The sequence below is a fragment of the Schistocerca gregaria genome, chromosome 1 (assembly GCF_023897955.1).
Source record: "Schistocerca gregaria isolate iqSchGreg1 chromosome 1, iqSchGreg1.2, whole genome shotgun sequence".
NCBI classification, from domain to species: domain Eukaryota; kingdom Metazoa; phylum Arthropoda; class Insecta; order Orthoptera; family Acrididae; genus Schistocerca; species Schistocerca gregaria.
This window is the reverse complement of record NC_064920.1, coordinates 262615285-262631920: the sequence shown is the minus strand read 5'-3', so window position 1 is coordinate 262631920 and position 16636 is coordinate 262615285. Positions and strand designations below refer to the sequence as shown.

The window sequence follows — 16636 nt, the reverse complement described above, 5'->3', positions numbered from 1 at the left end:
ACAGCTCTTGGTGGCCAGGCGACACAGACTGTTGAACAACTGAACCACCTGGCAGAGAACTGTGTTAGTGGACACGGCAGTTGCCAAGCAAGAGCTCCTAACTGGGAAACCCTCAATTGCGGCCTGCATCTCAATATCAAGATGGAGCAAAGCAATTCTTCGTGATGAAAGGTGGGATCAGGACTCTGTGTGGCCTGGCCACCAAGAGCTGTTGCAGGACGATTTGATTCACGGATCCAGTTACTACCAAAAATGTAATGGAAAGTACCACTGATTTGTAAGAGGCAGATTCTGTAAATTGTCCCAACAGCACAGTATTCTGTTTGTTATAACTGACCAGCTTAAGCAGGACTGGTGGCAATGGCTACGAGCCTAAACTCACATAGGTTTGAGAATTCAATAACATAACTGCAGCACCTGTGTCAACCTGTAGCTGGAACATTTGGAGAAAAAACACTCTTAACTCGATAAACATTTTGGGAGAAGTCACAAGCATTGCAGTTAAATGTCCATATCCTTAGTAACCTTTGGCGAACGATACACGGAGGCAATGTGGCCTTGCCTTTTTTCTGCCAAGTGCTTAGGGCACACCGAATGTTCACGCTGGACAAAATAAGAAAAGATGGAAACAGAGAATGCTGATGCTGGTGTTGTGGTGGTCGCAGTTGCTCGGGCTGGCCTTGGTCTTCTAGGCACTGGGGCCCCTCTTGTTTACTGCCACCACTGTGACTTCCTTGTGCAAGCTACCTGTCATCCTAGTGGGCACATCTTGTAACACTACTGTCAGTTTTGTCACTTGCTGCTTGAGAAATTTCAAAAGATTATGTTATTTGTAAAACTTCTCTCAACAGTGGGTTTTCAAAGAGTAAAGCCATCTGGCGCAGTTCCTTCTCTGGAGCTATGCAGATAATTGTGTTGTGCACCACAGAGTCTGCACAGAGTCATTATGGGCATGGGCAAATTGACACTTATGGCTCAGGCTGTGAAGATTGGCTGCCCAGATCCTGTGTGACTGGTTTGGTTTCTTGTGGCATCAGTAGAATTTAACTTGCACTGCTATGACATGTGTTCATTTGCAATGGTGGTTGGACATAAACTGCACATGTGATCAAAAGTAAGAGAAGCCAGTTCTTGTAAAGGATCAAGCTGACACAGTAATTGATACACCCTATGTGGAATGCACAAGAGGAATAAGACTTTCCACAAATTTGAGTCTGTCACTGTATTGCTCTTCAACAGTGGGAAGCAAGAAGGTACTTAAAACATCAATGTAGGCCTGTGCTGTGACAGTGCCATGCAAAACAACAAGGGGTGCAAGCCCCCACCATGAAAAACATGGCCACACCATAACACCCATGCCTCCGAATTTTACTGTTGATACTACACATTCTGGCAGATGACATTTATCGGGCATAGCCATTAGATGGGCAGATCACATAACTAATGATGAAGTATTGAATAGGATTGAGGAGAAGAGAAGTTTGTGGCACAACTTGACCAGAAGAAGGGATCGGTTGGTAGGACATGTTCTGAGGCATCAAGGGATCACCAATTTAGTATTGGAGGGCAGCGTGGAGGGTAAAAATCGTAGAGGGAGACCAAGAGATGACTACAGATTCAGAAGGATGTAGGTTGCAGAGGTACTGGGAGATGAAGAAGCTTGCACAGGATAGAGTAGCATGGAGAGCTGCATCAAACCAGTCTCAGGACTGAAGACCACAACAAAAACAACAGCCATACCCACACCCTGCCATCAGATCTCCACACTGTGTACCATGATTCGTTACTCCACACAACATTTTTCCACTGTTCAATCGTACAAAGTTTATGCTCCTTACCTTACACCAAGCGAGGCATCATTTGGAATTTACTGGCGTGATGTGTGGCTTATGAACAGTCGCTTGACCGTGATATCCAAGTTTTCTCATCTGACACCTAACTGTATAGAACTTGCAGTGGATCATGATGCAGTTTGGAATGCCTATGTGATCGTCTGTATGGATGTCTGCCTATTACACATTATGACCCTCTTCAACTGCCGGCAGTCTCTGTCAGTCAGCAGACGAGGTCGGCCTGTACGCTTTTGTGCTGTACGTGTCCCTTCATGTTTCTACTTCAGTATCACATTGGAAAAAGGTGAACCTAGGGATGTTTAGGAGTGTCGAATTCTCACTTACAGACATATCGCAAAAGTGACACCCATCACCTGACCTCATTCGAAGTCTGTTCTGGTCTCTCACAGTGTCTAATGACTACTGAGGTTGCTGATATGGAGACCTGGCAATAGGTGACATCACAATGCACGTAATATGAAAAACATATGTTTTTGGGGGAGTCCGGATACTTTTAATCACGTAGTGTAGGTGCGAGTCCCTGATAGACGGCCAGGCAGAGAATGTGCCATCTATAAATATGATGAACTAGTTTGTTGCTAACACAGTCTGATTAGAGGTTGCACTTCTCATAAATTATTTCCTTGCAAGTAACATTGTTAAATGGCGAAAGAAAAGATCACAGTGGCCCAAGTAGACATAACCACAAAATCTATTTCATTTGTACGCTGGGAAAAAGCCACAATCATGAAGAATGAGAAGGGAGAGTGTGAAACAAGAAGAAGTAACAGAAGGTTTCAGTTTGAAAAGGTAGAAGTAAGCAAGAAACTTTCACATTTACATGTCCTTCTGCATCAAGTTAATTAGAAATGGAGCACTAGCTCAGTTGGGGAAGTGGAGAGTCTGTGGTCTTGTCAGAGGAATTTCCCCACAGAATTTTCTCAAATTGAATTACGTAAACTACAGAAAATGTGATGAGTGTGACATATGGGAATTAGAATTGTGCTACTCTATATGCGAGACCAGTGTCAACAGCAGCATCATATTCTCTATGAAACAATAGAAACTGAGAAACCTGTGGTGTAGTTGTATAAGAAACAGAAATTATGAACATAAAGAAATATGAATGTAGTTTATAAAATGGTCAAAAGGACAATCATAGGACAAGATTGTGGCCTGAATTCTGACATGGAGGAAATATTTTCTAAGTAGGCTTTCTTTTGAATTCTGCATCATGTTTTCAAGTACCAGTCTGTTCAGATTCTCTCCTGCCACAATCATTATTTGCACTAAACTTGCTTTCAATATTACTGCTATTCTTAGGCTGCAACTATCAGAAAAAACTGATTAACTAAATATTTAATATAAAATTTATGTACCAGTACAAATACTGAACATTCTTGACATAGAGTGTGAGATGAAAGAAGCATGTACATTTCAAAGCAAATTTAACTTACTTCTGTTGGGAAGCCTCTATTGTACTGATGAACCTGCTGCACACTGATGGCTTGTTAGCTTAAACAGTTACGTGAAGTTATATGATGGAGATGCTAGAAATTTAAACAATTTAACCACTGAATTTTCAAACAGATGTAAAATAACTGTAAAATTCAACTGCTGTGATAAAATACTGTATCTTCAAGTTCATTTTTCTACTTGGATGCAATACTGAAAACACGTGATGACAATGAAACTGATTTGAGAGATTCAGAAAAATCTGGGTCAAAACACTGAAAGCGTGTGATAACACCTAGTAACAGATTCAACTAACAGAGGAACAACTGAAGTGTAGATCTAAAGTTCTAGGAGAAAGTTCTCATTTCAGTATGTGACTATATAAAATAGTGAGTACTAGTAAGCCTGATGATAAATGATGTGAGAGATCAAATGATACGAAGAATCATCTATGATTCTGTGGTATGAGATGAAGCATCTCTGTACATTCTTTGAAAAACTGAGTTCAAGAAAATTCAAGATAAACAATCAACATACTTTGACTGTTAAACTAGAAACATAGTACATAACGCCAGAAAATGAGGAAAACAGTTTGTTAATTTTCATGTTAAAAAGTACTAATCAAATTTCAACAAAATGTAACAATATTTTTATTGTCCATTCTCCTTTATCTATCTCCACTGGAATGTCGGTGGAATTCATCAATGGAACCAAACATCTGGGACATATCAAACATCAACATGTAAAGCAAAGTGTTACTAACACTGTTTTACATACCTCACAATCTGGATCTCGATAGGCCCTGTTTGTGAATGGACTCTGAACACTAAGGGCTGCAGCAAGCGACAGTACAGGTTCAATTTGGTGGAAAAGTGAACCTGCTACTAACATCTTGCCAAGACTGATGTCAACAGGTAGATTGGAGAGCACACGGCCAATGGTTGTCAGTTTTTCTTTATCATCCATCGCACCCTGGATTGGGAAAAAATACACTCCTGACTATCAAAGAATTTCTGAGACAAGCACAATTCAGAACAAGAGAAATTTAGAATGATAATAAATAGGTATGTAGACACACATGTGAATGGCAAAATATGGCATTTTGAGCTACTCTTTCTCATGGCATTACTACTCTGTGTCGGTATTACCCTCTGCAATAAGTTTCCTCTATTCTGTCCTCTCCAGGGTAGTTCTTCATCATCGTCTACAAGTTTTACATGCTTTTCCACAATGCCTATCCACTGCTTTTGGGATCTCCCTCTCTATCATGTTCCTGGTATGATTATTCAGGAATTTTCCTTCCAGCATCCTTGCTAAGAACATGTCCAAGTCAACATATCATCCTACTTTTTAACAATCTTACAATATCATTTCCTTGTATAAGGTGGTCCAACTCAGCATTTCTGCTAGATCTCCATTTATCATTATTATACTGTACTGGACCACAGGTTTTCAGATATTCTCAGCTGCTGCTCATCAGTCTTTGTTAATGTCAATGTTTCACGTCAGTAGTTTATGCCTGGCCTGATCATGAACTTTCATATTTGCAATTTAATCTGTTTGTCTAATATACTGGAGACCAGTAGTGTCTTAATTGCATGGAAGTATCCATTACAGTTCAAGATGTGTGATTTTATTTCAGTTTATATGGAATTGGTCCAGTTAATATTAAATTCCAGATATCTGAAGTTCTGCATATGTTTAAAATTGAGGCATGCTGCTGATAATTTATTCAGATTGTTATGTTCCTTTCTGGCGAGCATAATGTATTTGGTCTTTATTTCTTTGTTGTTATGATATTTGTAGACAATACAGACACTGAAAAGGGCAATACTTGAAGCAAAACTGTAACTTAAATGACAGCTGACAAATTGGACAGAATTCATGGTCATTCCTACATTACGTCCAAAAATTTGCATCTTATGGAAGTTAGTGAAGACAATACCAAATGAACAACATAAATAAATTGGCTCGTTTTTCATTGACTGGTGTATTAGAGGTAACTACTTTTTGAAACAATCAGTCTACATAAACATTATTGATGTTTATGGAAATTTTTTCCACAATAAACTATAGTACTTTAAACTCCAAAACTGAATTTATAATTTAACCATTCCCTACTTGGAAATACAATATGCAGTGGAAATAAATAACTCTTCATTTTGTATAAGATTACTAGCTGTACCCAGACATGTGTTGAAGGGCTCAGTCTGATAAAACGGAAAAGAAAGAAAAGAGAAAGCACAGTTTCTAATATGTATGAGAACTGGATATCCAGTCTAATCTTCTTTTACCTCCCTCTCTTTGTCCATTTTCTCCTCCTTCCCTCTTGATCTGTCCACCTTCTCCTTCTTCTTTTCTCTTCAACTTCTCTTGGCTCGCCTTCTCTCCCCCTGTCCACCACCTCCTTTACACTCTCTATGTCCATTTCCTTATTCCACTTGTTATTTCATCTCTCCCCCTCTCTCTTTTAGCCTTATTTATTGTTGCAAATTTAGATTCTGCAGTAGTATTCTAACCATGAGCTGATAAGCCAGAAAACAGTAAAAATAAAAAACTATGAAACACAACTGTGCAAAATGTGGGCTACATCATTTAAAGTAGTCAGTGTTAAACTTCCACCCCCCTCCCCCCCATTTTTTCAGACAGTATCACAACACAATACGTCGACATTGAGGACCCTCAACAAAGAAATAAAGCAGGCAAATGTCCCAAAGTTTTTGAGATGTTTGGTAACAAATTTCTGACATCAAAAAGCGTATGATCACTGGCTTTTAGTCCAAAGGTGGAAGCATTTCCAAAATGACTAAATTTGTGGGCTGTTCGCATGCTGCTGTGTTAAAGTATACCAAGTATAGCAAAAAGGCACCACCTAAAACCAGTGCCAAGCAACTGTTGTACACCACATGCAATAGATGACAGGGATGAACAACAGCTGTGGAGATGTGTATGGGTGAATAGATAACTGAAGGCCCACATGAACCAAGGTGCTAGCAACAGAGCCTTCTCAATGTACATTCAGCGAACACTGCTGCGTATGGGCTTCTGCAGCAATTGCCTGGTTAATACATCCATGCTGACTGCTGTTTATCACTGAGGAAGAATGAGATTTGCATGCCAATACCACAACTGGATGTCTAGTGAATGGAAACAGGTGGTCTTCCTGAATGAATGATGTTTAATGGCCATTGGATTGTCAGAAGGCTCCAGGCAGTAGGAGCGAACATTATAGTCTGGGGAATTTTTTGTGCCATTCCATGGGTGACCTTATTTTTCTGGAAGGCACAATGGATTAACAAGTATGCATCTATTCTTGGGGACCTTGTCCATCTCTACATGCAATTTATTTTTCCTAGGCACATGGCACTTACCAGCAGTACAATGTAATGTGTCGCAGCTCACGGAGTATACATGCTGGTTTGAAGAGCACCAGGATCAGTTTACTGAACTACTATGGCCACCAAACTCCCTGGACTTGAAACCCGAGCATGAATTTGTGGGACCACCTCAACTGAGGTGTTTGCACCATGGATTCTCAATCAAGAAACCCAGCACAGCTGGCCAAGCCACTTGAGATAGCATGGCTCCACATTCATGACAGTACGTCCAAACATCACTGACTCTCTTCCTTTATATCTCACATGGTCCAGACTGCAGAAGGCAGTTATTCAGGCTTTTGACAGGTTGTTATATTAATGTGACTGGACAGTGTACGTATTCCTAAATACTGGCATAAAAGTACTATTGAAGATGCTGTCATAGACAACAGTTCTGTAACAGTAAGTAGCTAGGAAGTTCAGAAATCAGATCAAAAGCAAATGAACGGCCTACCCAACTTCTTGTGTTTCATGGTTGTCAAGACAAGTCTGCCTTAATTACAATAAAATATAGTACATTTTTCTATGGATTAAATATATGTGCAGTTACGTATGTAGTGTCTGATGTACACTTAGTAGTGACTAGTTTGTATATGTAACGAGAAGCATATACAGTGGAATTTCGATTTTATGTTCTTCAATTTTACATTTTTCCTGATTCTGCACCGTAACTTTGTAGCCCACATGAAGAACGCATAAGATCAATGCTAAAAATTCCCTGATTTTACATTTCTTCTAAGTTCTTACTCAATGTCTCCCTTGACTTCGTCCCATTTTCTTCTTACTGACTCAAAAGACAGATGGTTCACACCATGGGTGGTGGTGGAACTAAGGAAATATTTTAGGCTGTTGTGGTGAGGGGAGATGTGAGAGAGGAAATGCACATGTAATCCACGATTAGTATTGCCAACACAACTTGCAAAATTTAGCTTCAACTCCAAATTATGATACAACTACTGCTAGGTTCAATCGGTAATGAAAAAACAAGACAGTCGACATGAAGTGTTCCAGACTGAGCCAATATGCGATGAAGGGGCCCAACCACCACCTTTCCTTGTGCCACTTATAACTCAGTCTCATCTTTCTGCATGTATTTCCATCATACTGTATTCAGTAACAATATCAATCATTCCCTTTTTAAATTCAAACACTGAGTCTTGAAGAATATGCTCAGTCATTATCGAGGAAGTGTTGCCCATTTACGGCTTGGGAACTCTTATTGGCTAGTGACTTGTTAAGTCAGCCAATAGCTAGTGCAGCCACCACACCACACTAACACACGTAAAATGAGCTCATCTACTGGATGTGTGGAGAGGGGGAGTGGCTCTTCTCCAATGCGACTGCAGATAGGCATGAAAGCATTTTCTGAACTGCTGTAAATGTACTTTTCGTGCAGACGACGTGCTATGACAGTGATGTTACATGTAAATAGAACAAGGGTTTTCTGATAGCACATTTCATGTTCAAATCTGACATGACACAGCTGCAACATCTACATATGCTACTCATGTATATACTTTGCACTGCACACACCACTCACTGTACATCATAAAGATTGGCAGCAGTGATAGTGAGTATGAAGCGAAACTGTAGCACCTGAGATTCCTTTCTACTTTACATTTTTACATAGTGAACAAAATTCACTGAGCTGAATTCTAATTAGCTTGCAGCTTCAGCTGGGGAATAAACTTATCTCATTTCTTCACTTCTCTGTTTCTCTCATCCACCCTAAAATAACACTTTAATGGTGGTGAGCATATGAAGTGCAGCTCATAAGAAAAGCAATAAGCAATAACAGTCATTAAGCAGATGACCACATTTATGTTTATGGTTTAATCAATATGGTTTAATTCACCTAGTCCATCAATTTTTGCTTTTTTTCTGGGTGGGTACAAAGGACAACCTCACAAAATACATGTTTTGAAGGCATAATTTGTAGTCGTAGCATGTCGAAAAACAGGTCAATACCTTCTACCCATCAGGCATAATTTGTAGTCGTAGCATGTTGAAAAACAGGTCAATACCTTCTACCCAGATACCAATTTCAAATTTCTGATGAGTTTTTACTTGCTGTTACACATTTGTGATTTTTTAAGGACTGATGAAATTAATTAGCATAAATTATTGCATAAACATTGTATTGTACATTTAATTTCCTTCACTTAGACAGATTTTACACAAATTATTGGAGAGGATGGTGATTTTTAATCATATATGCAAATTTGTTGTGTTTTTGCTCATATTTTGGGGGATTTTAGCATTTTCATCATACTAATTGAAGGAGCATTTGAAAAGTTGGTGCAAAAATAAAAAATACTTACGTGTTTGGGGTAAACTTTTTTATTTTTCAACATAGTCTCCTTTTTGACTTATACACTTCGTTCAACGCAGTTCTAATTTGTTGATCCCTTTCGAATAATAGGAATTGTCCAAGTCTGCAAAATAGCTATTAGTTGCTGCAATCACCTCCTCATTTGAATAAAATCTTTGTCCTGCCAGTCATTTCTTCAAATTGGTGAGGAAATAGTAGACCGAGGGAGCCAAGTCTGGAGAATATGGGGGGATGTTAAACGAGTTGGAATCCTATTTCCACTAATTTTATGACCACAACTGCTGAGGTGTGTGATGGTGCACTGTCATGATGGAAAAATACCTTTTCACGGTCCAATTTCCAGTGGTTCTCTTGCAGCTCGGTTTTCAAACGGTCCAATAATGATGAATAATATGCACCTGGAATAGTTTTACCCTTTTCCAGATAGTTGATGAGGATTATCACTTGTGAATCCCAAAAGACAGTTGCCATAACCTTTCCAGCCGAAGGAACGGCCTTCGCCTCTTTTGGTGCAGATTCTACCTTAGTAACCCATTGTTTAGATTGTTTTTTGGTCTCAGGAGTATAGTAATGTATCCATGTTTCATCCCCAGTGATGAAATGGTGTTTAAAGTCATGCAGATTATTCCTGAATAGCTGCAAACCATCCTTGCAACACTTCACACGCTTCCATTTTTGGTCAAGCGTGAGCAGTTGTGGAACCCGTCTTGTGGATAGCTTTCTCATGTTCAAATGTTTATGCAAAATATTATGTACCTATTCATTTGAGATGCCCACAGCACTCGTAACCTGCACCTTAACTCTTCTGTCATCCATCACCATATCAGGGATTGTATCAGTGATTTCTGGAGTTGTAACCTCCACAGGGCGTCCAGAACGTTCAGCATCACTTGTGCTCATATGGCCACTCCGAAAATTTTCAAACCACTAATAAACTGTTCTAATCGAAGGTGCAGAGCCACTGTAATGTTTATCAAGCTTCTCTTTAGTCTTCTGAGGCGTTTTGCCTTTCATAAAGTAATGTTTAATTACTACAAGAAATTCTTTTTCATCCATTTTTTGACAATCACTCGACTTCCTTGACTCACACGAATGCCAAACACAAAGAAATAGACCAATAAGGCTGAAACTTGGTGTGTACTCTTTCCAAAGAAGCTACTAACTAAACATGACCTCAATACATGCCGGTTCGTGCCATCTCTTGGACTTTGCACGAACTTTTGAAATGCCCTTCGTACATACCGTTTCACAGGCTGTAAATGCTAGTGTACAAAACAATAATTAAACATCAGCATATATCAAACCATTGTCATTTCCACACATTAAAAAGTTCATTACTACGTATACTGTCTCTTATTATTTTGTATCTCTTTTGCATTCTATTGTACCTGTCAGATCTCTCTTTCCAACCCTTTCCTCATTACCTACTCACTAAAACTTTTCCTTCTCTTCGCTTGTATAATTCTTTCTAGCCCATTTCTAGATTGGAAGGGATAAAGTAGTACCACATGATTTCTATTCACTGTATCCTACACATATTTTAAACATGGATGTTTTAAATTGGGCTTTACTCTAACCATTACTGATATCAATTGAAACAACAAGTGAGAAATTTGTACCTTTATCAATTGAAACAACAAGTGTGAAATTTGAGACTTGTAACAGTAAATTTGTTGTTTCAATCAAGCCTACATATTGCTGAAATGAATATGCCATGTGTTATGCAGACCTCTTGAGCCAACATCTTACAGAATACAGAACAATCTTCGTAAGCTCTATGCCGTATCTTGCTACTAGCGCATGTGACTGAGTGCTGGTGTGATGAGTGTAGCATTGCTGCATGTGTGTACTTAAACTGACTACCAACTGTATCAGTTGTTCTGTGCGTTCCTTATGTTGCACCTTTGTATGATTTTTTTGTCTCGTTACAATTGGGGTCACGAGAGGCTTATTTCTGTCATTTTCAGAGGTTTATAAATAAAGCCATATTTGTGTTATTTGGATCAGTTTCATGTATCATTTGGTTGCTATACTATATACTACCAGGGCCATAATCGGAAAAGTCTGTTTTCTTTTGTTTCAGAGTTATGGTACTTATAAATGTATATTGATCAAGAATTACTATGTTAAGAACTTATTAATCAGTAATAAACATGGATTTGTGGAATGTACAAGCTGTACCATCTACAATTTTTATGAAGCAAAAAAGAAATAATCATACATGATGTTTCAGAGAAAGGATGGCATTCTCAAGGCTATCAGCAGGTGGTGGTTCAATGAAGGGAAATTTTCGTGCATCTGGAAGACCCATAGCTACCATCTGCAGCAACAGCGAGTCAAGTGGAACACGTCTTATTTCAGGAGTTGAATATTCCTCCATTTGAGAATACTCTTCTTCAGAATATAGGCGATAACAGATTCCTGGTCCTGTGCGACCTAAAAGAAAAATTGGAAATGGTAAGTGATTTTGTTTTTAAATGGATAATTTACAGAAAAAAGGTTAAGATACATGTATGTATATGTGTTACTGCAGTCATGAATCTCATGAAATACATTTGTAATGTTGTAAATATAAATGGATGGATTAAAAATCTACTCACCAAGTGGTGGCAGGAGAACAGACACACAAAATTTCACAAGCTTTTGGAGCCACTGGCTTCTTCTTCTGACAGAAGTATTGAAGGGGAAGGAAGAGGGGTGAAGGAGAAGGACTGAAGAGGTTTAGCGAATGGGGTACAGTTCAAAAAAGGCACAAGAATGGAGGGTTAGGGGAGACCTACCGGACAGGATGAGAAGGAAGCTTTTATAGGAGGAATGTCTTTGCACTATGCATTGTTTATCAATTAAGGTAAATATATGTTTTGTGGATGCTTTGAAGCCAGCAAGTATAGGATGGCCAGGATGATTGGGTTTATGGACCTCAGGAAGAAGGTAAAAGGTGGGGTGTGTGATAAGGTAAGAATGTCTATGGATTGAGGTGCAAGCCCTCATAAGGGGCCTGAGGTTTTTAGGAGGGACTACAGGTCAGTTTGAATCACAGGGATAGGATCTTGATGGCAGATGCTGCATGTAGAGGAGTCAGAAAGCAGGCGTTGACCTTCACTAACATATTCCTGTCTGTCAAGTACCACAGTGGTAGATCCTTTGTCTGCTGGAAGGATAATGATGGAGTCAAAGCTTTTAGGGAACATAGAGTCTGGAGTTCAGCAGAGGACAGGTTAGGACCATGTTGCAGGGACCTGAGGAAGGGTTGTGAAGCAATGCCAAATGTGAAGAATTCTTGGAAGGCTTGTAAGGGATGATTCTGAGGTTGTGGTGATGGATCAAGTTGGAATTGTGGTCGGTTCCTTCTGATGGCATCTGGTAAGTCTTCCTTGACCCAGGGTTCTGGGTGACTTTTCTCAACTGTACCAATTTCCTTAAATCTCTCCAGTCTTCTTTGTTCATCCTTCTTCCTTCCCCTTCAGCTCTTCTGCCATAAGAATAAGCCACTGGCTCCAGAAGCTTTTTAAAGTTAAACCTTTTTGTGCATGTGTTCTCCTGCTGCCACTTAGTGAGTAGATCTTTTATCTATCCATTTACATTTACATTTAATTGTCAGTACTTGATTATTTCTGATGTTATTTTACATTAATGTTTTGTTAAATGTACTGGCTAAAGACTTCTTTGATTTAGTTGGGACATGCACAGAGGTGATACATATTAACATTCTTGGAATGTGGGTTACAAAATTAAAGCAAACAATTGTCACAGAGCGTCAGCTCTTCAGTAAAGGGCTACAGCAAGATCTGCCTAAACTAATTAAAGTGTCCAGTGTGCTGAATACATAATTCAGTAAAAATAAGTTCAGATCAACCCTGTCTTTCAAGAAGAAATTATTCATGTTTAATACTGTGTCTGGATGACATGAATCTGCTTCTATGAATGTGAATTTTCTTTGCCCTTCTGAGCCTTGCCACAAGTATTCTGATTACACAGTAAATGAATTTTGAGGATGTTATGCAACACCAATTTATGTTAGTTTAAAAGCATTTTCAACTCTGAAAATTTTCACCATAACTGGAAATACCTAAATTTACATCAGCTATAACATATTTACTAATCTTGCACCTGGAATCTATTCAAAATAAATTCAAATGTGGAAAGAGATGATGAGTCTCGAGAATTCCAAACTTTTTTAAGCAGTTGCCTTAACAGAAGCATCATAAGCTTAATTAAAAATTAATTTCAAAATATGGACGAGAAGAATTACAAAGCTGCAAGAAAGGAGCTCGAAGTAGCACTGCAGTTGCAAATTTCAATACCTTTGTATGTGTCTTCTTTTGCCACTGCTTGGTGGGTAGATTTTTTATCTATATAATTACATTATATTGGACAGAGTAAGTTTTTATGGCATGGTTTATGGAAGTTTTTGTATTCTCTGTAGAAGTTCATCATTTATAGAATGACAAAAAGGAGAAAACATTGCTGCTCCTTGAGAATGCACCAACTCATCCAACATGTTATATCTTAAAGAAAAAGGGCACATTCATAAAAGTTGAGCACCTAATGTAACCTCCTTATTACAGCCAGTGAATCAAGGCATCAAGGTGTTATTGAGAGCTTCAAACAGCATTGTAGAAAAGAATTGTTACGTAAGTTATTGTTAGAAAGAAAGGAGGAGGGAGAAGAAAGTCTGTTATGAAATCATAAGAACATTGATTTGAAAGATCCATCATACACAGTCTGAACAGCAGGCGATAATGTATAGGAACATCATTTGAAAAAAGCCTCGAATAAAATTTTGAATATGGTGGAACATTCTCGATGTATAATTGTAAATAATGGTCAAAATGATATGCCTGAAATGCTTGATATGTTAAAAGAACTCAATAGTCATTAATATGATCGGGAAGATGTAAGACTTTCAAGGATGGATAATTGTTTATGATGCAGACTCAGGGCACCAACACATGCAGGATAGTGAAATTGTAAACCACATCACTGATAAAGCCAACACAGCCAGCATCTCATCAACTGGTGGTCCAGAAAGTGAAGATGAAAATATACCAGCTACTTCTGGAACATTTACATGTTTGAATACTGCCTTGTGACAGTTTGAAACTCAAGCAAAAGCGAACAACATTAGATATCTGTCCTGAAAATGTGCATGACTTAGTTGCTCATAAGCAGGTAGGCTTGCTTAGACAAACCAAAAGGACATTTTGTAGCATAGTTCTATACACATGTACTGTACATGTAAATGCATATGTATTACATATTTCTTGTCGACCTGGCTGTACTGCATACATTCATATTGTATTTGGCTGTGTACTAATAAAACAGATTCATGTTATTATAAATTTATGTAGTCTTTATTAGTAAATACAACTATAGAGCTTGATTATCTGAATCAACTGGTTTTCCGAACACTCATGTCTCCCAATTATTTCAGATAATTGACACTCTACTGTGATTGTATCTCATTCCTATCAATATAATCATTTCACTCCAATGAATTACATATTACTTTTAACCAATAATGTGGGACAGGTATGAGCAAAAATGTGGGCTTTCTCACAGCATAAACTGAATATAATTTTTTAGTTAACTAGTTTGAACTGAAGTACTTTATCCTTCTGTATCTGCCAAAATGAAGTTGCGGAACTATTTGAAATGTAAATGATTTGTGAAATCACCAATATAATGTGGAGTTAGTAAAGTGTAACATTAAGAACTTTATGGTCAGATATGATCTTAACAAGTAAAGATGACCTGTTGAGTTGCAGACAGGCACAACAAAAAGACTGCTACACATTACAGCTTTCAGCCAAAGGCTTTTTCAGCAAAGAAGGCACACACACACTCACACAAGCGAGCAAACATCATACACACATACCCCGTATCACTGGTAGCTCTGACCGGAAACCCAGCTATCCCTCTTCTTCCCCGCCACACTCCAAATTGCTACTCATATAACAGTCACATTCTAGTCACAGCTGCCAGTGGTAGTGATCATGTGTGTGTGACATGTTACTTGCTTGTGTGTGTTTTCTTCGCTGCTGAAGGCTTTGACCAAAAGTTATAATGTGTAACAGTCATTTCACTGTGCCAGTGTCAAAGTCAGTGGGACATTTTCACAGGGAGTGGAAATTTATCCTTTTCCTAATACTGTTGATGATCCAAGCTGGAGCTTCCTTTGTTTGATCTGAAAAAGTTATGGACATGGATTCTAATCAATAAATTAATGATAATCAGGAAGATTTCATTCTTGATAATGGAGTTAACCTCCCCTACAGCTGAAGCTCTACTATTTTCTTTTTTGGTATGCAGACAGAGTTTACACAATGGCGAACATACATGTGCCAATCAATCAGACAAATAAGGATGCATTCTGAGAAGAGCTACAAGATATCTTTTCAAAGCTACCCAATGGGATTTTGGTTCTTTGCATGGTACCGAAAGAAAATATCACATGATTATCGGGTACTAGCCAGCTCACAGGAGAACCAACTGCAATGGAGAGAGACTAATGGAGTTATGCAGAGCATTCAATTTGGCTCTGAAACAACTTCCCAGGCAACAGAAGACCTGTACATCTCCAAACTCCAACCTAAGTGAATTCCAAAATGACCAAGTCACCATAGAACAGAAAGAAAAATGGGAGATCCAGAATGTAAAAGTCATTACCTTCTGAAGATCAGAGTTAGAGTAACTCCAAGAAATACCACAATGGTTACTCCCACCAAAAATCATAAGTTTAACAGAGAAAGCTAAGAAGCAGCCAAGAATTCATCCATAAGTTGCAAACTTTAAATCCGGAGAATTGGGAACATGTACAAAAAGTTACACAAAAAGCAGCTAATGATACTGTCCCACTCCCAAAATCAAGAAAGATGGGATAAAGAATGTGATGCAGCAGTATAGCTAAGACAGGCTACATGGCAGAAATGGAACTGTCACAAAAATGAATTAGGGTCAACTTCTTAAACATGAGAAAATCTGCATAAAAACCACACGCGAGTTGAAGCATATGTTTCATAAGACTCAGTTGGTACAAACTGAACAAAACTTCTAAAAAACAACACAGATAACTTCTTCTACAAAACCTTCATGCACAATCTGAAGTAAGCGCGTGCACGCGCGCACGCACACACACACACACACACACACACACACACACACACAAAAGTCTACTGTTCAAAAGTTCCAAAGGAAAACTAGCAAGTTATTTTGGATGTGTCCTCATCTGTAAGGTTCTACAGACTGCATTTGTTTAAGAAAACAATCCAAACACTCACTGAGATTCGTCTCTACCTATGAAAGAAGAAATCAGGAAGAACATCCAAGCACTGAGGGATGAGAAGGTACCGAGTGAAAATCAGATAATTGCTGAACTGTGGAAACACGCCAGGGATGACAATTGATAAATTTGTTGCAGTTATTCAAAAAATTTGGGAGAGCAAAAAACTTCCAAGTCAATGGACCAATGCTGTAATTTATTTACTACATAATAATGCGGACACAACAGATATGAATAACTAATGTGGCACTTATGCCAACAACTTATGAGGTCCTCTCAAAAGCTCTACAGTATAGGGTGGAACAAGAAATCGATCCACAGCTGAGGAAATACTAAGAGGGTTTCAGGAAGGGATGAT

At 38.6% G+C, this 16636-nt stretch overlaps 1 protein-coding gene across 4 annotated transcripts in view; it reads right to left on the bottom strand.

Annotated features, from left to right (window-relative positions):
• LOC126339866 (probable ATP-dependent RNA helicase DHX34) overlaps positions 1–16636 on the bottom strand; it is a 179130-nt gene that overhangs the window by 74960 nt on the left and 87534 nt on the right. For 3 of the 4 annotated variants that reach the window (XM_050001668.1, XM_050001669.1, XM_050001671.1), the window contains exons 9-10: positions 11218–11432; positions 4065–4259 (exon numbers count right to left, since the gene is read on the bottom strand). In XM_050001668.1, coding sequence (XP_049857625.1) covers positions 4065–4259; positions 11218–11432 — 410 coding nt within the window. The remainder of the gene's footprint in view (positions 1–4064; positions 4260–11217; positions 11433–16636) is intronic. The other variant, XM_050001670.1, reaches the window with a different exon arrangement.